At 42.1% G+C, this 22007-nt stretch overlaps 1 protein-coding gene across 3 annotated transcripts in view; it reads left to right on the top strand.

Annotated features, from left to right (window-relative positions):
* Ccdc141 (coiled-coil domain containing 141) overlaps window positions 1-22007 on the top strand; it is a 207432-nt gene that overhangs the window by 74731 nt on the left and 110694 nt on the right. For all 3 annotated transcript variants that reach the window (XM_017794928.2, XM_008855352.3, XM_017794927.2), the window contains exon 6: window positions 727-843. In XM_017794928.2, the coding sequence (XP_017650417.1) occupies window positions 727-843 (117 nt within the window). The remainder of the gene's footprint in view (window positions 1-726; window positions 844-22007) is intronic.

Here is a 22007-nt window from a genome sequence, read left to right as displayed (position 1 = left end):
TGGGAACTGGGTTCAATTTCTAGCAGCCTACAAATTAATTAATTAGAAATGTATTACTGCTTTCAAGTTCTCTGATATTGTCTTGACCTGTGTGTGGCATTTATTGCAGATCACCTATATAGGAATTTGAGTCATATGTTCAGCCACTTATGTCAATGGAATTTAAATAACTTCTCAAATATTTTATGAATATTCATTACCACCAATGGAAACAACGTAAATATTTTTGTATTTTCTTTTTTTTTACTAGTAGAAAATACAATTCCACATATGCTATTTAATATCTTCATATAGGTCCCTGTATCTATATTCAGATATGTGCATCTTTATGTCCAGGAAATAAGCTACATTTGAAAAGAATGCAAGATTTGGCTGCATGAGTATATACTTTTCTGCTTCTTTTTGATGAGATTTTGGGTTATTTTCTTCATGCCATGTAATCTACTGAGCTGCTAAAAGTAATTCTTATGGTTTTCTGGGATTACTTTGTCTTTTTCTCTTAAGCATTAGACGTTGAAATTAGGACAAAATAAATTTTCTAAAAACCTGGATCATACTGACCTAATACAGGATTAGTCCTTTAAAGGGAAATGGAGATAGCTTAAGTTTTTAAAGGTTATGGAATTATTTCTGAGTTTTCACTCGTTTAGCCTGATCATTTAAACTTTGACCCCTCTTTCTTATAATTAATTAAACTTTGACCCCTCTTTCTTACATCTTTCCTAGGTTACTTGTTGGTTTCAGAAAGCGATAAGAGATTTGCAGGAACAAAGTCTAGGTTCGTCACTTTCAGACAACGAGGAGATAATTCGTAGGCACGAGGAATTGATAGTCAAAGCAAAGGTAAGAGACACAAAGGAGGTGGAAAATGCGGGACTTCTTTTGGACGCACTTGAATGATTTATAGGGGAACCAAAAGGACAAAAGGAACTATTCTGTTTGGTTAATCCACTGATTTCATAGAAAGGATCATCAGAGCATTAACTAATGCCACTGTCCACTGACTGGGCTTCTAGAATAGTAATAAATAAACCAGCAACTCCTACACACACACACACACACACACACACACACACACACACACACCTTACTGTCTACCAGACACTGTACTGAGTATAAGAGATGTTTTATTTAAATTGTCACAAACTCTGTAAGAGGTTGGTTTTTTTTCTGTCTCTCTTTGTTTTATGAGACTGAGATAAACAAGGCAGAGACATGGGGATGGAAAATAACCTGATCAGAGTACTGTCTTCTCAGTGGTGGTGTTAGGCTTCAATTCTGCCTAATCCAAGGTCTCAGCTCTTAAACATTGCATTCCACTAGCTTTCCAAAGAAAAGGTGTTTTGTTATTTGATTGATTTTCGTTGTTTCATTTCTGTCTGAGCTGAGCTCTCACTACATTATCACCTTGATGATTTCCAGGTATCGTTTGATTGCCGTTCTTATTTCCCCATTCCTTCACCTGTTTCAGATTTCACAGTTTCGAAAGTAATCCTGGCTACCAGCCAGGCAATCACTTATAGGTGTGTGGAATGTGCAGGGGTGGACCGGTGGAGTGTGGGAAACAAGATGAATAGTGCAGCTGGCCTGCAGGAACTACCCTCTGTGTGTCTTATTACTTAGAAATCAGCTCATTTATATGCACATGGTCTGTAAACACTTTGCAGAATTCTTTCCAGGTACTCTGTGTTATCTGAAAGCAAACAAAAGCCTGCTATTGTGACTGAGTGGGAACAGTGCATCATGGTTGAGGTGCTATGAGCATCTTGGGTGGTTGGTAGTTAGAGGTTAAGATAAGTCATGAAGATTGTAAAACAATGGGTCAATACTACTATGCAGTACTTAAAGGTGAGGAAGATAAATCAACTGCTCACGTGGGAGTTGACTGGGAAAAGGTATCGATTATATTTATTTAGACTTAAATCTTCTGAGGACCGTAACATTTGTCTCATGTTGGTTTCTTACTTGTGTTTGAACGCTGAAGTATATTGTAGGTCTTCACAAAGTCTAGTTTCAGTGTTTAACTGATTGTTAACACATGCAATTACAAAAGACTACTGACCCAAGAATGATTATATTTTTTAGTTCTTTAAAATTTCCAGCTTTTGTTGTTTTTTTTAATATAGTATTGTTTTTTTCACTGAATTTATACACTAATGTAGTCTATGAGAATCAAACATAAACTTTATCAGTGAAAATTATTTTGTCAAAATCCTCCAATGCCAAGCATAGGGAACATTCAAATGGCATAGGATAGCTACCTTTAAAACAAAGGAACAAAAACACCATGCTCACATTATTTAGACATATCTAGCAGGTACAGGGACTGTAAATGTGAAGTTGTTCTCTTTTCCTATGGCCCCGAGGATGGTTTGGAGTTGAATGCATATTAGTTTACGTATGATCGTGATTCTAGAAAGGTACAATTTCTGACATAGTTTATAGTTCACATTAGAAACTATGGTGTGCAGAAGTAGAAAAGTGTCATGAGCATACTTTGTCGGAAACATAGATGAACATATTTGTGTCTTTCTACATTGTTAGAATTTATTGAATGACAATAAATTCACAAGATATGGCAGTTTCAGTGGTAGGGATTTACCAAAATACTCCTACTTTCCTTGAAAACTTTGGCCAAGACAAAAGAAACTTCTTTTATTTCAATCTTAATTACTATTATTAACTCTTAAATCATACATTACACATTACATACTATCTGTTTGTCTGCCCTAGCAATCCATCCATCCATCCATCCGTCCGTCCATCCATCCATCCGTCCATCAGTCCGTCCATCCATCCATCCGTCCATCCATCCATCCATCCGTCCATCAGTCTGTCCATCCATCCATCCGTCCATCCATCCATCCATCCATCCATCCATCCATCCATCCGTCCGTCCGTCCATCCGTCCGTCCGTCTGTCCATCCATCCATCCATCCGTCCATCCATCCTTACCTCTCCCTCCCTGTGTAGGTTACTGAATGCCTGCAAAGAATTAAAGTCACAGGAGTTTCAATTTGCAGGTAAATGGATGGATCTAGAAACTGTTATGCTAAGTGAAGTAACATAAACTCAGAAAAACAAAAGATGTACGTTCTCCCTCATTTGTGGATCCTCGCACCAAGTCCTTATAAACAGGTATCCCAGTCACCACCCATCAAAGAAGCTTCTTTTTCAAGAGACAGAGATAGTTACAGAGTTTTACAACTGGTTACACACAGAGATCATCTGTGAATTGCCTAAGCCTAAGTGACACACCTTGTTATATTTAGAATGCGACCTTACAGAGTTCTACAACTGGCTACACACAGAGAATGTCTGTAAATTGCCCAAGCCTAAGTGACACACCTAGGGTACAACCTCTACACCTAAGACTTATGGAACACAGAACAAGGAATGAAGAGAACACTAAGGCATCCTTCAATTCTCATCACCAAAGCTCCCTCATGCAACAGAGAGGAGCACAACAGGCCACAAATGGCCAAAACACAGAGAATGAGAGTCATCAGAGTGTGGTCCTTGGACAGGTCTCCTATATTAAGGACCACCCACCCAGGGCTCAGGGATCATTGCAGAAGAGGGGGTGGAAAGATTGTAAGAGCCTGGAAGGAGGTGCATGACCATAGGGAAATAAGTCCTACAGGCTCCTGGGTGGGACTCTTCTCATACGAACCCACAGCAATGGTGTCAGCATACACAAGACCCATGCAAAATTAAGCAGACAAAAACCCAGCACAGAACTGTGGAAGTGAACAGAAGACCCCAATCTTAGTCGAAGAATTATTGGCAACTGATTACTGCTGGGTGAGAATGAGCTGATCTTCCTAAATGGAGGGACTGTAGGTAAACTAGATCCCAGTGGATGAACTTGCACTGAGGGATGTCTGGGGACACTAACTTTACATGATAGGCCTTAACACAATTGACAGAAGGTATGAACTCCAGTGGGGGGGCGGTAATGGGAGTGTGCCAAGGTAGAAGGGGATGTAAAGATGATTTTCTGTATGAGATACACAAAAATTCAATATTTTTTTTTTAAAGGAGAAACAGGAGTTTCAAAGAGGCCTGAGAAACCAAAGCTGAGAATCTGATAGGGATCAAGTCTCTATTGATAACAAACCAAACAGAGTTGGGGAACTGTGTTAGTGGTGAGTCAGGTCACTGTGGGGTCAGAGGTTTGCAAGAGAAGCTATAGAGTTGAACCCAGCTGCAGCGGCCAAAGGGCAAGACTGGGTCCAGCAGGAGGAATCGGTGGCTGGCTGAATGATAGGTCCAGATGGGTAATAGGACAAACGGCAATTTGAGTAGACCATGTTAACAGTGAGGACCAAGTCAATCTGAAGCCCCTGCCTGCTATCCTTGACACGCACACACGCACACACACACACACACACACACACACACACACACACTGAGGTCAGATGACAGGTTGGTGGGGGATGTCACTATGGAAGTGCTAGGTATCTGTCTCTTTATGGGGTCCAGACCCTTTTCTTGGTCTGGTGATATGGTTTTGATATGCCCATGCATCCCTACTGTCTCAAATCACCTCTCAAAATTTATAGGATTACATTCTTTCTCCCAAGAATAAGTTTTTAGTCTGTGTTACATGGATGGTGCTGGAGACATGGTACCATTCCTGTGTTCACCCAGGTGCATAGTCATCTTTTATCCTCAAAATGAAATCTAAAGTTACTTTATAAAATGAAGTCTCCTCTGGGAAGGCAGAGTCTAAAAAAAAAAAATGACTGTCAATATACAGGAAGTTAGAGCATGCCACCGCTTTGTATTCACAAAAAGTGTATAGATATTCTTTCCATTCTTAGTCGTAAATGGCAGGCATAGTGTATAGGCATTAACATTTTTATAGACTTTACTTTTTCAGGAGAAGTTTTACTTTACTAGCAAAATTGAGAAGAGAGAATAGAGACTTCCCATGTACTCTCTGCCCCTAGTCCCCTTTGTTTCCCCTTTATCAACACCTGTCCCCCAGAGTGATACTACATGTATTCTAATTCATGGACCTAAATTAACACATCACTATCACCCCACATCCACTATTTACTGTGGTTCATAGCCCTCATGATCCAGTCACTTCCCAATTGCCCTACTTCTGAACACTGCATTGGGAACCAAGCTTTTAATGCATGAGCCTTCAGGGGACATTTCATAGATAAACTATGATAAGAAAATAAGATTATATTGTGATAACAGTTATGCTTGTATTAACAGCAACAAGAGCATAGAAAACACCATTTCAGCAGTAGTCTAGACAGCAGGGCTGGCCTAAGGAAATAGCATCATGTCTGAAAAATAGAGACAGCTTCTTCCTTACCTTGGTAAACCTAGCACCTAGGATAATGCTGGTGTAAAAGTGTATTTGGTCGATATCCGTTTACTAAGTACTTTTCTCTGTGACAAAGAAATATTTTCCTTATGACTGTTGTGACTTTAGACAATCATTTGGCATTCTTTATCTACCTATCTATTTATTGTCATTTGTAGAAAACTTTGCCCTAAGAGTTATACCAACTGCCTAATTCATCATCAGTCTCTGGCTTGGCCTCTCTTTTCATTTTGTTTCTATTTCTCCTTTTATTCTCCATCTCCCTTACATTCCCATTCTTATAGACACCTACTCCAATGGCTTCAGTATGTCTTTGGATATATTCCTGTCCTGAAATACAGAGTTACATGTTTCAATTTGTGTAATGGCATAAAACCACATGTCATGGTATTTCTTCCCACAGTACTGCTTGCCTCTGGTTTGCACTGTTCTTTGTGTTCTTTATCATGGTAATTTCTAGCGGCTGTGTTGGTCTGGACAGTTCCCATATGTAGGTATTGCTATTAGACTGCCATCCTTCATAACTGTTTCCATATCCTTCTTCCCATCACTCTTTTTCACTACGCTTCTCCTATATACAGCCCTCCAGCCAGGTTCACTTTTCATGCCCAGTCACTGGCATCAATGCTTCTTTGTGCTTTTTTTTCTTTTACCTATCTAAAGCATTTTCTTACTTCTTCAAGAATACTTTATATTTTAAGTTTTTGGTCTGAGCAGAACATTAATCCTGCTCCCTCTGGTGCAGGTGTTCTGTATGTTTGTATTAATTGGGTGTTTTTTTTCCCCCTCAAGAATTATTCTGTTGAGATATCAGGGATTTTGGTAAGGTACTGGGGACATGTCCAAGCTAGTGCTATTTTATCCCTTCTGGGTATGTTGTGGGATTGATTCTGAACACAGAGTACTTTTACTGTTATGGCCAGGTCTCCGTCATTCCCAGTCTGTTTCTACTCTGACACACTAAGAAGTAGGTCGGGTTGCTTTCCTATTTTGTATTAGCTTTCACCTGGGCAGGCTCCATTGCTAGCCTAATGTTTTCCTCTACAGCTCATATAGAACCAGAGATTCTATTTTCTACCACAAAAATATACACAGTCAAACAATGATCAAACAGGTGGAAAGAGAAAACATCAAACTCATAAAGTTCTCCCCAGAATATATGCTGTTTGGCACCAACATCCTTCTGGTCTAGACTGACGCCATTGTACTATCTTTCCTGGGGAGACATGATGTCATTCCATCCAAGTCCACCTTGGTCGCCAATGAGTTTGTTAGGGTTACTTACAGAATCCAGGTAAGCGGTGACCTATAGGCCCACAGATGACTCTCAGATAGCTGAGTCACTGAAAAGCCCACCCAGCGTAGGTGATGTCATGAAAGAAATAGCCATAAAGTCCCAATTCCAGTCAACCTTCTAATTCCTATATACTCTAGCCTCATTTTAATAACCACCTGTATAGAGAAACCTTGAAAACTAAAGGAGAAAATATTTGTGGAACCACTCACCTTATAAGGAGTGGTCCCCAAATGTTTACTTTTCCACTCCTCAGGTAAATGTTCAAACAGTTTTCATCTGTGATTTTTCAATAATCTTATTCCTTTTTCTAAGAGAAGAATCCAATTTTTTTATGTTCCAAATAAGAAGCTGCATACTGCATTTTGAACCTGTATTTGTGACATGAGGAGAGGAATGGGAACTCTGCTTTTAAAGGTAATTGATCAGAAATAAGGCACCAAGGGGGAATCATTACTGAAACTCACATAAATGATCCTCTTCATGGGGAAGGCAGGTGTCTCTGCTGCCCATGGTGAAATGGACCAGCAGGGAGCTGGTTTGCATGGATTGTTTGTCTATCAAATCTTTTCTAAATAAACCTCCAAATTGTCTCTATCATTTCTTACTGAAATACATTAAAATAAGAAATAGAGCAACTTTCATAGCTCATGTGTTGAAATAATTGAAATGAAGGGTGTTTTAAATACAACCTTAGTTTACGAGACATTATTTTTTTGTGCCCAGAGAACGGATCCCCAAGAATTACCACGTAGTCCAGACAGCATGCAAGAACTAAGAGTCTTTATTTGGGCTTAAGCTCGGACTCAGACCAAACTAATGTGGTAGGTTCGTCTGAGAGCCTCAATTGCAGGGGGAGAGAGTTTTTCATAGGTTTCAGACAAAGGGAGGAGGGGAATGACAGAGTTATATTTTGATTGGTCCAAAGAGCCCCTGCGGGCCAACATACTTTTGAATTGATTGGCTACAGCCTTGGAGGCCTCTCATTGGTGGGTGCTGCCCTTAGGGCTGTGGAATGTGCAGACTGTTATCTTCAGGGCTAGAGGACCCTGTTTATTCCTTATAAGGTCTCAAACCTGCCTGGGCCCCCTGGACATGCCCAGGCTTGCCTAGTCTATGACCATGAGACATCACAAAAATGGAGGAATCAGCAGTCAAAATGGAGACAGTGCATGTCCTTCTGGTTCCCTCAAGCCAAGTGATTTACAGAAGTGAAAAGAGCAGTTAGTCCTAAATAGGGGCAGGGATCTAGGGAGTCCAGGGGAGGGGGCCAAGGAGGAGGGTTTCACATTTCCCCCTCTCCTTGTACCTTGGAGGGCCCAGTCATGGGGCTTCCTGGAGTTCAATGGCATCCTGCCTTAGGGGCTGGTAGGGGTTGGCACCACAAACACTTATAACAATTAGTATAGTAAGAATTAAGAATGGCTTAGTCTTAACTTGAGAGGATTGTCCGCATTTTGGTGAACTTTCCATGCTTTGGGTCCCGGTGCTGGGGCCTGAGGGTCCTCTGGGTCGTTGGGGTGTGGATCAGCTCTCTGGATGTGACTGTGATGTATCCAGGTAGTGATTCCGTCTACCTTGACGGCCATGGGTGCAGTCAGGAGCACCACATAAGGGCCCTTCCTGTGGGGCTCGAGCGTTTCACTGTGGTGCCGGTGGATGTAGACCCAATCACCTGGCTGATAATTGTGCGGAGTGGGAGGAGGTACTGTCTCATAGATAGCTTTCAGTTGGGGCCACACATCCTTATGTGCGTGAACCACTGCTTCTAAGGAATTAAGCAACTGACGGTTATCAAATTCAGCAATTAGTTCAGCTCTTAAATTGGGGAGAATAGGAAGGGGTCTTCCAAACATGATTTCATAGAAGGTTAACCCTAGCAGATAGGGTGAGTTCCTCACCCTATACAGGGTGACGGGAAGGAGAGCCACCCAGTCCCCGCCAGTCTCCATGGTTAATTTGGTAAGGATCTCTTTTAGAGTTCTATTCATCCTGTCTACCTGTCCCGAGCTCTGGGGCTGTATGCACAATGTAATTTCCATCTTGCCCCCAATATTCCTGGGTTACCTGTGATGCAAAGGCTGGCCCATTGTTGGAGCTCAGAAGGACTGGGATGCCATACCTGGGTAAGATGTCCTCCAGCGGTTTCTTGGCTACCACCTGAGTGGTCTCATGTTTGGTGGGGAAGGCTTCAGTCCATCCTGAAAAGGTGTCTACCAGAACTAGTAGATATTTGTAACCATACTTGCCTGGCTTAACTTCTGTAAAGTCCATCTCCCAGTGGGCCCCTGGTCTAGAGCCCCTCATTCGAGCCCCTTGTTCCTTAGGATGGTTTTCAGCATTGGTCAGCTTGCAACTAAGGCATGCAGAGGCGACTGCAGTAACCAGTGGCCTGAGATTCAAGACTTTTAAGTGAGCATTTCTTAAGAGTTCAGCTGTCTTCCTTGTACCCAGGTGAGTGGTTCGGTGGATGTGTGTGAGGAGGTCTTTGGCCAAGTCGTTTGGCAGAATAATTCTACAGTCTCCTGTATGCCACCAAGCCTTGATCTTTTGGGTCATGGGAAGTTTGTGTATCAGTTTCATATCCTCTTGGGAATAGTGAGCCTGATCAGTTGGGGGGGGCAGGATCTGGCAGCTGGATTGGCAAAATCTGGAAGGCTTCCAGAGCTATTTCTCTGGCAACCTGGTCTGCTCTCTGATTTCCCCAAGCTATGGGCGTGTTGGCTTTCTGGTGCCCAGGGCAGTGGATAATAGCCAGTTTCTTAGGTAGCCATAGAGCCACCAACAGGTCCAGAATTTCCTCTTTTTTTTTAATGGCTTTTCCTTCCGCTGGGAGCAGCCCCCTTTCCTGGTAGATGGCTCCATGCACATGTGCCGTAGCAAAGGCATATGGGCTGTCTGTGTACACATTCAATCGTCTCTTCTTTCCAAGCCTAAGGGCCTCAGTCAGAGCTATCAGCTTGGCCCTCTGAGCCGAGGTTCCCACGGGCAAAGCCACCGCCCAAACAGTCTCAGCCTCAGTTACCACCACCACCCCTGCATACCTCTGCCCATCTTTCATGAAACTGCTCCTGTCGGTGAACCAAGTAGCTTCTGCATCAGAGAGTGGCCAATCGGTCAGGTCGTTTCTGAGCCCATGTACCTGGCTCAGGATCCCTGCACAATCATGCAGGGGCGCATCCAAGTGGCGTCGGGCAACAGGGTGGCTGGGCTAAGGGCGGTGCTTGGGAGGAACCGAATTCTCAGAGCGTTAAGAAGTAAGCTCTGATAATGGGTTATTCCGGCTTTGCTCAACCAGCGGTCCGGTGGCTGCTTAAGAACTCCTTCAATAGCATGAGGAGTGGTGATGTGCAGTTCTTGCCCTGATGTCAATTTATCCGCATCCTTGACTAGAAGGGCAGTAGTAGCTGTAAGCCACAGACACGGTGGCCATCCCGTGGCTACTGGATCAAGTTTCTTAGACAAGTATACCACTAGTCTATTCCAGGGTCCTAACATTTGAGTCAGGACTCCTTTGGCTATTCCTTTCTTTTCATCTATGTAGAGGTGGAAAGGCTTGGTGACATCGGGGAGCCCCAAAGCCGGGGTTGCTTAATTTCATTAAAGGCCCTTTCTCTTTCCCCTGTGAAATCAAAAGTCTCATTCTCTTTTGTAGCCTCATAGAGAGGCTTAGCCAATTCAGCAAACCCCGGGATCCAGAGGCAGCAAAACCCTGCTGATCCCAGAAACTCCCTCACTGCTCTCCGGGAGTTGGGGACTGGAATTTTCAGCACCGTTTCTTTCCTGGCATCTGTGAGCCATCTTTGTCCTTCCTTTAGAATGTACCCTAGATAAATCACTTCTCGATGACACATTTGTGCCTTCTTAGCAGATGCCCAATATCCTAGCCTGCCCAGAGTCACCAACAAATCCCTAGTTCCTTGCTGACATAGTAGAGCATCAGCAGCAGCTATCAGGATGTCATCTACATACTGCAATAAGGTGAGCTGGGGGTGTTCTACCCTGTACTCACCAAAATCTTCATGAAGTGCCTCATCGAAGAGAATGGGTGAGTTTTTGAATCCCTGAGGCAGGCGAGTCCAGGTCAGTTGTCAGTTGGAGCTGATCGCTGGGTCTTGCCATTTAAAGGCGAAGAATGGCTGGCTATCCTTGGCTAAGGGCAGGCTAAAGAAGGCATCTTTTAAATCTAGTACAGTATACCAGCTCCTGGAGGGTGGCAAGGAGCTCAGGAGGGTATAGGGATTGGGCACCATGGGATGGATATCCATGACCCGCTTATTTACTTCTCTCAGATCCTGTACTGGCCAGTAATCATTTGAGTTTGGCTTCTTTACCAGAAGGGGAGGTGTATTCCATGCAGACCTGCAGGATACTAGGATGCCCTGGTCTCTTAGCCTCTGGATGTGTGGGGTAATCCCTGATCTGGCTTCGTGGGACATGGGATACTGCTTCACCCAAACCAGAAGTGCTCCCGGTTTGAGCTCTACCCAGACAGGAGGCCGGTGGGCTGCTAGTCCTATCCCCCCAGTCTCGGCCCATGCCAAGGGGAACTCCCATAGCCAGACAGAAACCTCCTCTTCCGGCTATGAAGCAAGTTCCTGATGCAAGCAGAATTCATCTTCCAACTGTAGGGTTAATACCTGAATGGGGAGCCCCCCACCATCCATTAAATAAGCCCCATTAGGTGAAAAACGGATGTGGGCTCCAATTTTGGTAAGCAAGTCTCTACCTAAGAGTGGGTAGAGGCAATCTGGCATGACTAGGAAGGAGTGGGCCACCCAGCCCATGCCTAGGTCCACTTTTCTTCAGGTGGTCTGTGAATATTGTTTTATGCCAGTTGCTCCCTGTACCCAGGACTTTTTGTTTGATAATTTCCCTTGGGTCTCTGTTAACACTGAATGTTGAGCACCTGTGTCTACATGGAAACTCACGGGTGTCCCCTCCACTCTGAGAGTTACCCTGGGCTTAGGGAGGGGATCCAAACCCTGTCCTCCCTGTTTCCTCCATTCCCCAAGCTCCAGGACTTGTATTCCTTCATGGACCTGCTCCTGTCCGGCCAGTCTTTCTGGACATTCCTTTCTCCAATGGTCCATTTTCTTACAATAGGCGCATTGGTTTCTCAGCAATTTTGGTTGCCCTTCTGGGCATTTCCTACCTTGTTCAGCATATAGGTGTCACAGCTGCCATTCTCTTTCACCTGGGGACCTGGTCGATGTGGCCAGGAGAATCTTGGCAAAGTCGTGGATCTGTTTGGCGCTGGCAGCAGCGGCGACCAGGTCTGTTTGTCTTCAGGACTCTCTCAGTGATTGTAAACTTTCTCAGCCACTTCCAGAAGTTCTGGCAAGGTTTTATCAGCCAGTCTGTCCAATTTCTGCAATTTGTGCATAATATCAGGTTCTGACTGGTTCACGAACACCAGAATCACTGCATTCTTATTCTCGGGTGCTTCCAGGTCCATTGGGGTATAGGTACGGAATGTCTCAAGGATCCTTTTTAGGAATGCTGCGGGTGATTCTGCCCTCCCTTGCTGCACATCACTAATCTTGGCCAAATTTGTTGGTTGCCTTGCGGCCGCCTGAAGACCCCCCATTAGAGTCTGGCGGTAGACCCAGAGCCTCTCCTTACCTTCAGCCATATTGAAGTCCCAATTCAGTCTAACTAGGGGGAAAGCTTCATCAATCAGGGCCTAGTTGGTGGTAGGATTCCCATCCACCCCAGGGACCAATTTTCAGGCTTCAACTTGAATCCTGTCTCTTTCCTCAGTGGTGAACAGGACCTGCAAAAGCTGTTGAATATCATCCCACGTGGGTTGGGTGGTGAACAGGACAGATTCTAACAAATCAGTTAAACCTTGGAGCTTTTCAGAAAATTTAGCTGTTTGTAACTTCTAATTGTAGAGGTCACTAGTAGCAAACAGCCAGTACTGCATCTGTTGGTCCTCCACTTCAGTGAGGGGCCCCACAGCCCAGAGGGGAGGACTGTGGAATCCACTACTAGCCACAGCTGCCCCCTCTGAACTCTCCTCCATGTCTGGGGAGGGTGTCCTTCCACCTCCTGGGACGGAGCTGCCTCTGCCTCCCCCGGAGTGTCCTGGGGTCCCGCCTGCAGAATGGGCTGTTAAGGGGGTGGTTCAAACAGGAGTTCTTCCCCTGTACCTCCTTGCAGGACAGGGTAGAGGGGTGCAGATGGTTTAGTTTCATTTTTCTGCCACTCATCCTCACATAGAGTGAGGACAGTCGGCTTTGAGCTAGTGGCGGGGGGAGGAAGGAATGGCTTCAGCCATTTTGGAGGCTCCTCCACCATAACCTGCCAGGTCGTGATGTAAGGAACCTGGTCAGGGTGGCCTGGATGGCCATAGACTATATCCTTTACTCTGTAGATGGTAGGCAGGTCAAACATCCCCTCTTCAGGCCTGCCAGCTCCAAAGGTCAGCCTTTCATTTCTGTACAATACAAAAAGCTTTCCTTTCTTCACTCCTAGCCCCAGGCTTTCAGCTTGGGCTTTGAATTCTGAGAAATGATCCTGGAAAAGGCTGAGAGGGTTACTTGGCTCTGTCCCATTTCTTCTAACACAGTAAGAGTCACAAACACAACAGAAAGCACAAACACACAGAAAAATAACACAAGGTTAATTGGCGCCTTAAACTGAAAATAGGACAATGGCCTCTTACCTTCTCATGGGTGAGACCCGCTCCATCCTTCCAAATTTACCAAGGGGATCCAATCCTCACCAGGTGGGTCCGGGACGTCTCCCGAGTCCCATGGTCTGGGGCCTTCCAGTGTGCCCACCTTGACCTCCAACAGGCAATCTCAAACTGGGCCCAAAAACCAGAAGCACGCAAAGACAAAAGACACAAAGACAGGCAATCTCAAACTGGGCCCCAAAACCAGAAGCACGCAAAGACAAAAGACACAAAGACAAGAGACACTCACCGATCGGATCAGGCAGACTCAGCACTCTGGGGGAATTCTTGGGGATCCTGGCTGAGCCCCCAAATGTTATGCCCAGAGAACGGATCCCCAAGAATTACCACGAAGTCCAGAGAGCATGCAAGAACAAAGAGTCTTTATTCAGGCTTAAGCTTGGACTCTCAGACAAAACTAACATGGTAGGTTCATCTGAGAGCCCGATTGCAGGGGGAGGGAGCTTTTCATAGGTTTCAGACAAAGAGAGGAGGGGAATGACAGAGTTATATTTTGATTGGTCCAAAGAGCCCGCGCATGCCAACATACTTTTGAATTGATTGGTTACAGCCTTGGAGCCTCTCATTGGTGGGTGCTGCCCTTAGGGCTATGGAATGTGTTGACTGTTATCTTCAGGGCTAGAGGACCCGTTTATTACTTATAAGGCCTCAAACCTGCCCAGGCCCCCTGGACATGCCCAGGCTTGCCTAGTCTATGACCATGAGACATCATAAAAATGGAGGAATCAGCAGTCAAAATGGAAAGAGTGCAGTTTGTCCCTCTGGTTCCCTCAAGCCAAGGGATTTACAGAAGCGAAAAGAGCAGTTAGTCCTAAATAGGGGCAGGGGTCTAGGGAGTCCAGGGGAGGGGGCCAAGGAGGAGGGTTCCACAATTTTAGCCATATTTTCTTTACTGAATATTCAAAAATCATTTCCCTTTATATACACAACAGACTCTTGGCTGGAGTCCAGCACTACCTATATATACATGGATATATGGATAATTAATTCTAAATGATCCTTGGGCTACATCATAAATGAACATGATACTCTAAGGCTTAGATTCCACTCTGGGAGGTCAAAATCAGTTACCAAGTTCCTAGAAACACTGCCTTTCTGAACCAATATATACTCTTACAGCTTCAGTCTCTGGTTCAGTTCAGGCCCTTTGTGGTTCAGAGAGATGTGGTGGTATTTTGGGTTAGTGTTTTTCAGCTCTGGCTGAGAGTTCTGAGAAGTGCTAAAAAATTGTTGACATCTGTATCTCATTCTCATGGAATATGTGTAGGTATTTGGGGACATTGGTAGGAAAAAAAGCTCACTGTGAAGTTTAAAATACTAGTTTTTATTTTTTTAATAAAAAAGAAACAGATTTCAGGCTTTTATAAAAACTGGATGATCTGGCATTATTAGGCTCACCTTTCCACATTGACCTAACAACTCTTGGCTAGAGTCCAGCACTACCTTTTATTAGAAAGGGCATGTCTACTCTAAGAGCTGCCAAAAAACCCACTTCCCATTAACTACCCCTACCTCTCCTCCCACCCATTCATGTTTCATGCCTAGCCTAGGTAAACATTCCCATTTGAGACTTGATGGATGAAGAGATCCAAACTTGGCAGTAGCTGACTTGCATTTCAGATTCTATTACAAATAATCTGCGTGTGGTGATGAGAAGTGAGGCTGAAGAAAATGGTTCTGGAAACAGAGTAATAGGAGTGACCTTAGAGGTAGGTTGTGATCTGTCTGGAGATGGAGGTTATTTGTCAACATTTTCTAGGAGACCTACAGCCTTGCTATTCAAGGTGTGGCTCACAGTTAGCAGCAGGAGGAACATCCGAGAGTTGTTAGGAATGTAATCTCAGATTTCCCATCAAACCTATAGAGCCCAAACCTGTGTTTTAACAAATCCCCCATGAAAATATGTATGCACATAAAATTTAAAAGGTGCTGAGAGCTTCTTCTCATGCATGCCCATGCTCTCTTTGTTTTTGATAGATGAATGTATAATGGTGATAAAGCCCTTCATTAGCAGTAGCCTTTATGGTTCTGAGAGAAGAAATGAAAATGGTGCATAGAAACATCATCTCAAATGTTTGAACACAGTAATAGTCACCTTCACCAGCTTCAAAATGAATGCCTTTTCCCATGATTCATCATCTAATCTGATTCTCCCAGTCATTGCGAATACTTTCCAGTTGTTGCTGAATGATTTCATAAATTGGATTTGTGATCTTGGTCCCAAGTTCCTTTAAATAATATTAGTAGAAGATCTTGTAAAAACTACCAGTGCTTAGGTCTCACAGAAACTTTATTCAAAGGAAAAAGTCAACTTTGAAGTTATAAAACATTTATAAATATGAGAAAAGGAAGCAGAATTTTTGTATTCAAATACAAGCATATTTGAGCAATTTAAGTACATAATTACCAGCAGTACAGCTAGTATAAGTTACTCTTTAAAATCTGTTTATCATTTTATTTTTCTGATCGAATAGTACATCCTCATTTTATAAATGCATGAAAATACATGAAGCTAAACAAAATAAAAATACCCACAGAATATGTGGGTATTTATATTTATTCCTATTGGAAGGAAACAGAAAATATAAATATAAAATTGATCATTTGAAGCTGTTTATGTATGTGTCATATATCTGCTATGTGTGTTTCTATACAATACTGTATATGTGTTGGTTTGTGGTATTGTTTTTCCAATTAGCAAGATATCACAAGCATTTCCCCCATTATCATGTATGTTTTAAATGTTTTTTTCACAATTGTATGTCACCAAGTCCTGTAGATGCTTATACAGAATCTGAGACAACAAGACATTGTGACTTAGAGAAAGGCATGGAACAGCCTTGGGACCTAGAGTCAAATTCCAGCATCTAGCTTACTTCTGGTATAATCGTAAACATTTGTGTTGTTTGATATTTGGATCTGAATTTCATTGGCTTTTTGTAAAAAGCCAGGGTAATAATTGTACCCAACTTGTACGGTTCTTCTAAAGGTTAAATATGTTCATCCATAACAGTGCTTAGCAAAATGTCTGGCAAGTGGATCCTTAAAAGGCAGTAAAATAAATAAAAAGATTTTAAAATTTACCCTCAGTGACATTTAGTAAATTTACAATGTTATGATTCACAGATCATTTCCATGGCCCCCAAAGGGCATATCAAGCCCTTTAGACTGTCAATATCCACTCCTCTGTCCTTCCATCCCTCACCAACCACAGGTCTGCTTTCTTTCTCTGTAGCTTTACTTATTCTGGATATAGTACATAAATGAACTCACATAATAACTGTTTTTTGTGTGTTTGGTTTCTTTACTTTTCAGATTTTCCAGGTTTGTCCACACTGCGGCATCTGTCAGTTCTTCATTCTCTTTTATGGGTGAATAATATTTTACTGTTTATTCATACATCTGGGTCAACTACCTTTTATGAATACAGCTGCAGTGAGAATTCATGGCCGTGTTTTCGTGTGAGCACTTGTTTTCCATTCTCAGGGGTATCTAGACACAGGAGGAGAACTGCTGCGCCGTATGCTGTTTCTGTTTAAGCACTGAGGAGACACTGGTGTTTTTCCACTGCACCACTTTTGACTCAAGGGATCTAGTTTCTCTAGATCCTCACCATTACTTGCCTTTTGCCATTCTCTGTGTTTGTTTTATGCCTGCCTTAGTGTGTGTAAAGTGCTAGTTGATCATGGCTTCTTGCATTTTCCTAATAACTAATGATTTATAGATCTCATGTGCTAATTGGCCAATGTGTATATTTATCTGGAGAAATATTTATACAAACCCCTTATCCATAGCATCTTCCCTGAACAAAAGCTTTTAAATTTGATAAAGCTCAACTTAACTAGTTTAAATATTATTGCTTTTTTTTTTTTTGGTACCATATTTGCTAAATTTAAGGTCATAAAGATTTGAACCAGTGTTTCCTTCTAAGACTGTTGTGGCTTTAGTTCTTATATTTAGGTATTTATTCCATGTTGAGTTAATTTTTGTGTGTGGTATGAGGCAGGGGTTTACTTCATTCTTTCATCTGTAGATTTCCAATAGTTCCTGCAGTTTGATAGTTGAATAAAACCATTTTTCCTAATTAAATGATCTTGGTAACTTTATCAAAAATGAATTGGCCATGGATGTGTGGGCTTACTTCTGGGATCTTCTGTTCCATTGATCTCTATGTCTATTGTTATGTTGATATGCCACACTGGAGCTTTAAGAAAAAAAATTAATTTGGAAGTGTGAGGGCTCTAATTTTGTTCTTATTTCAAGACTGTTTTGGCTGTCCAGGTTCCCTTGCAGTTTCACATGACTATTAGCCTTTCTACTGAAGGGCCCTGAGGATTCTGGTAGGGTTGACTTTGTGTCTATGTTTACTTGCAGTACCATCTTAGCAATATTAAATTTTCAGTTCATAACCATACAATGCCTTTCCTTTTATTTAGGCTTTTTCTAGATTTCTCCAATTTTTTTTCAACAATGATTTGCATTTTCATTGTACTGTCTTATTTTATTCTTTTTGATAGTACTGTGAATAAAATTATTTTCTAATTTCCCTTTCATGTTGATCATTGCTAACCTTTAGAAAGAAGCACAGTGAATTTTTTTGGTGTTGATTTGATACTCTGCAACCTGATCTAATTTATTAGTTCTAAAAGGCTTTTTAGTTTACCACTGGATTCTCTACAAGTAGGAAAGATCATATTATAAGCAAATCCCCTTCCATTCTTTGTTCATTTGTTTCTTGCTCATCTGTTTAATTGCAAAAATGATCACTTTGGCCGACTATTGTAGGCCAGACCTTCTCAAACTTGTGAATTAACTGTAGAATTCAGGATGCAGATTCTGGTATCAAGTTTAGGGCAGGGCCCTGTTGCTAAAATTCCTTGGTGGGGAATGTAAACAATGTTTATCCTCTCCCCCTTTGAGCCCCAGGACAAATGGAGGTATGATTTCCCCAAACTGTACTCTGGGAAACCAGTGAATTTACTTGGTTTACCTACAGAGCAATGGGTGATTGTGGGTGCTCCACACCTAAAGCCTGACCAGAAAGTTCTCACCCAATCATGGATGATGGCTTCCCCATAGCCTCCCAAAATGGCAACAGGAACAGACCTTCCCCTAAACTTCCCTAGCCTATATGCTCTAGCCCCTCCCCCAGGCCACGTGCAATTAGGCCCCAATTACTCAACATGGGTTGGGAGGTGTGGCTGGACTCTCGGCAGGATTCCATGACTCTTCCATGTAGGGATGTGAATAGTCAACAATTTCAGCTATGATGCTCTTAGGTAAGCAGGCACAGCTGAGCTCAGGAAGATGGTATCTGTCTGCCCAAGAACGGTCCTATACGACAGGCAGTAGCAGTGTCCTTATCTCTACCAAACTCCCATGTAGTGCTACTGATGATCTCTGACCCACATGCTGTTATTACAGAGATACAAAAGGAAAAATCTTCTGTGGAACAAAACACAGTATAAGTGGTAAGTCCCAGTCCATGGTCATTGTTAGAATCTAGAAGATGTAAATCTGAACAGATCTGTGAGTCTTTCAAAGTGTGGACAAGACTGTCCAAGCTTAGGATGTGATTTTTTTTGATTGCTTGTATATGTTCTTGGGCCCAATGCTTAGTGATTGAAGATCAAAAAATAAGTGTTTAAATTTTCTGATTGTTCCTTTTAAAAATGTAAGAATATTTCCCAGAAGTAGCACTTAAATGGAATATTCAGCATAATATTTGCATTATGCTGTAGATACCACTTGTAGGAACTACTTGTAGCTCTCTTGGACATTTAGGTGATGTGGAGCAATAGCCAGAGTTCAAATAATCATAGTTCTCAGCTTATCCAAATATTTTCTAAATATTACACAAGCGTGCAGAATAGTTTTCCTCTTATTCTTGCACATAATAACTTATAAAGAGAAACTCACTATTTTACTATTCAAACGTTCATTTTGCCCCTCTGTCCACTGAAGAGATGTAAAAGATCTGTAAAGTCACCATATAACATGTTCCTTTCTTAAATCAGTCTTCAGCATACCTGATGGCTGAAAAGAAAATCTACAAAACAAAGTAGAATTTGCTTATTTGATAATGTTTCATCTAATTTAAAAAAAAAATAAAGCAAGGTCTGAATCTGAAATGTCTCAAGGCAGAAATTAACTGAGTTCTCCCAACAGTAAGGCACCTGCATTCATGCATCTCAATTCCTCTGTCTTCATTTTTAGTGAATAATTTGTTTTACTTGCCTGATTTTTAAATGAACTTCCCAATTATAAGCAGATGTCATTTTTCACAGAACATAAATTAGAAACAATTTCATCAGTCAGTAAGAGACAAAATCTGTATAAATAGTATTGAATTTGTCAGTGAGCATTGGAAAAATCCACAAAATGATGGAATTTTTTTGTTGGTAGCCCTATTTTTGCCTCTACTTGTGGGGTAATTTCAAGCTCCGTGAGCCATATCCTTTTATTTCCAAGGGAAGCTTGAATATTATAACTCCCTCAGAAATATTTTTGTCTGTTTAAGAAGGCTCCAAGTTCAGAAAATACAGAATATTGTTGTCTGTAATCAGTAGGTTGAAAAACCTGCTGTCACTTTGCTCAACAAACCTTGACTCATTATGTTTAAAGTCCTAGAAAGGTTTATTGTTTTTGTTTTGACTTTATAGTCTTCTCTTCTTCCTCTGTCTCCTCCTACTTCTTCTTTTACTTTATCATTAGTTAATCCTTAAATGGAAATTCCCACAAATCATGGCTTTTTTTGTAGTTCTTCTTTTCACAGTGCATGGCTATGTTATGACAGTGACATGCAGTCTACTTTAAGTGGGTGCCTGCAAAGGCATTTTCTTGTGGTTGAACATGATCATGCTCTAAACCACTATAACCTTCCTGTGTTACTGTAGCACTCAGTGATTACTCAATTCTTGGCCTTAGATTTCCTCCATCTTTTCTATCTTCAGCTTCCCTTGTTTTATGGCCTCACCCGAGATACTGTCTTCACCGCTCCACTCCATTCCTTTCTTCCTGACTTGATGGCTTGGACACAAAAGCTGTTCTCAATAGACCTAATGGCCCAGTTCCTTTGCTTCTTCTGCATTCTAAAGGATTCTGAAACAGTTGGCATAATTGTTTTGGTTGGCTCCATTAAAATGTAGTTATTTATTATCAGTCAGACTTGGAAATGCCTTGATTTATCATCTCTTAATTCCCTGTTTCATTAGTCACAGCAGCTGGTCCAAGAGTCAGGCTCTCCTTAACCTCAAAACTGCTTAGTTATACAAAGAAAAGGCTTGCTGTTCTGTGTCTGAACTTTTGTCTTTTCTTCTCACTCTTCCTTTCCCCTCATTTCCAGTTAAGCCTTCATCCACTACTTTAGCTCCCAACCTCCCCATCATCCTCACCCTGTGTCTGCATTCCTAACCCTCATGCCTCAATCCCGTGTCCCTTTCTACAGCTTCAGGTCCTCATTTGCCTTGACCACTCCCACCTGTTGATTTTAGCTCCCAACTCAGATATCTGGGCCCATGGGAAATGCTTGTTAATCTCTTGCCCTGGATCACCTTTTCTCTTATGATCTGGAACCCCCTTGCTTGCTTTACTACATTGCTCTGACTGGGGCTCTCTCTCCCACAAGTACCACCTCCAAACTCATCGTTTGGACCTCCTATCAATTAAAGTCCTGAGAAAGGACTTTGCGAATGCTTCAAATTAGAAGTGATGACACTTCCCACTTGAGCTCACAATGATTTCTTTTGTATTAGTTAGCTGTCCTTAAGAGGTGCTGAGGAATGCTTTTTAGATTGCTCCCCTTTCAGTGGGGGAGAGTTATAAAATACCCACCACAGCATCGTTTGCTGCTGTTTCATGGGTTATTGAGCACAGAATGAGAACACTATGCTTGTACTTAGTAATAAGCTGAATTAAGCCTACAGAAAAGGAGACAGGTTGAAGAAATTCTAGTCTTGACTACATTTTGTTGGAAGACAAATGATCTCTTCAATACCATTAGAGGCAAGGTTTTCTCCTATAATAAAGACAGAGTATATAACTATTATACTTACAGCTATGAAACTTTTACAGGGAAAGTTTTAAATAACTATATATGTGTAGAGAAAAGTTTAGGAAAGAAAACTTGAATAAATTTTTACCTTCTCCCAGCCCCCCAGCCCCATTTTCCATTTTACTTTTGCATCCATGGCCCCTTTGTCTGAGACAATGATATAAGGAAAGAATAAAATAGCATGCAATGCTTCAGTTCCTTCCCCATAAACCAGGACAATGTCCAACATCGCATCAGGTCTATTTCAAGCTTATGATGGATTAGCACATGAGTCATTCACAGAGAATAAAACCATGGGTTTTATTTGGCATTGTGTCTTCTACAGGCTTCTTCATACCGAATCTTACTGAATTTACAAAACTGAAGTTAAATTTTAGGTTTAAAATTCATCAGGACAATAACATAATGGGTGGGGGGGGTGTCTTTCCTGAGACAGGGTCTCCCTGTAGCCCCAGCTGGCTGGAACTCACTATGTAGATCAGGCTGGCCTCAATCTTATAGAGATGTGCCTGCCTCTGCCTCCTGAGTGCTGGAATTAAAGGTGTGTGCCACCAGCTAATAACAGAATTTTGGAGTCAAATTTGTTGAGTTTAAAAATATATTTTATCTA

Source organism: Nannospalax galili, unplaced genomic scaffold, assembly GCF_000622305.1.
Source record: "Nannospalax galili isolate Female #2095 unplaced genomic scaffold, S.galili_v1.0 scaffold346, whole genome shotgun sequence".
Taxonomy (NCBI): domain Eukaryota; kingdom Metazoa; phylum Chordata; class Mammalia; order Rodentia; family Spalacidae; genus Nannospalax; species Nannospalax galili.
The sequence above is the reverse complement of the archived record's forward strand: the minus strand, read 5'-3'. Positions and strand labels throughout refer to the sequence as shown.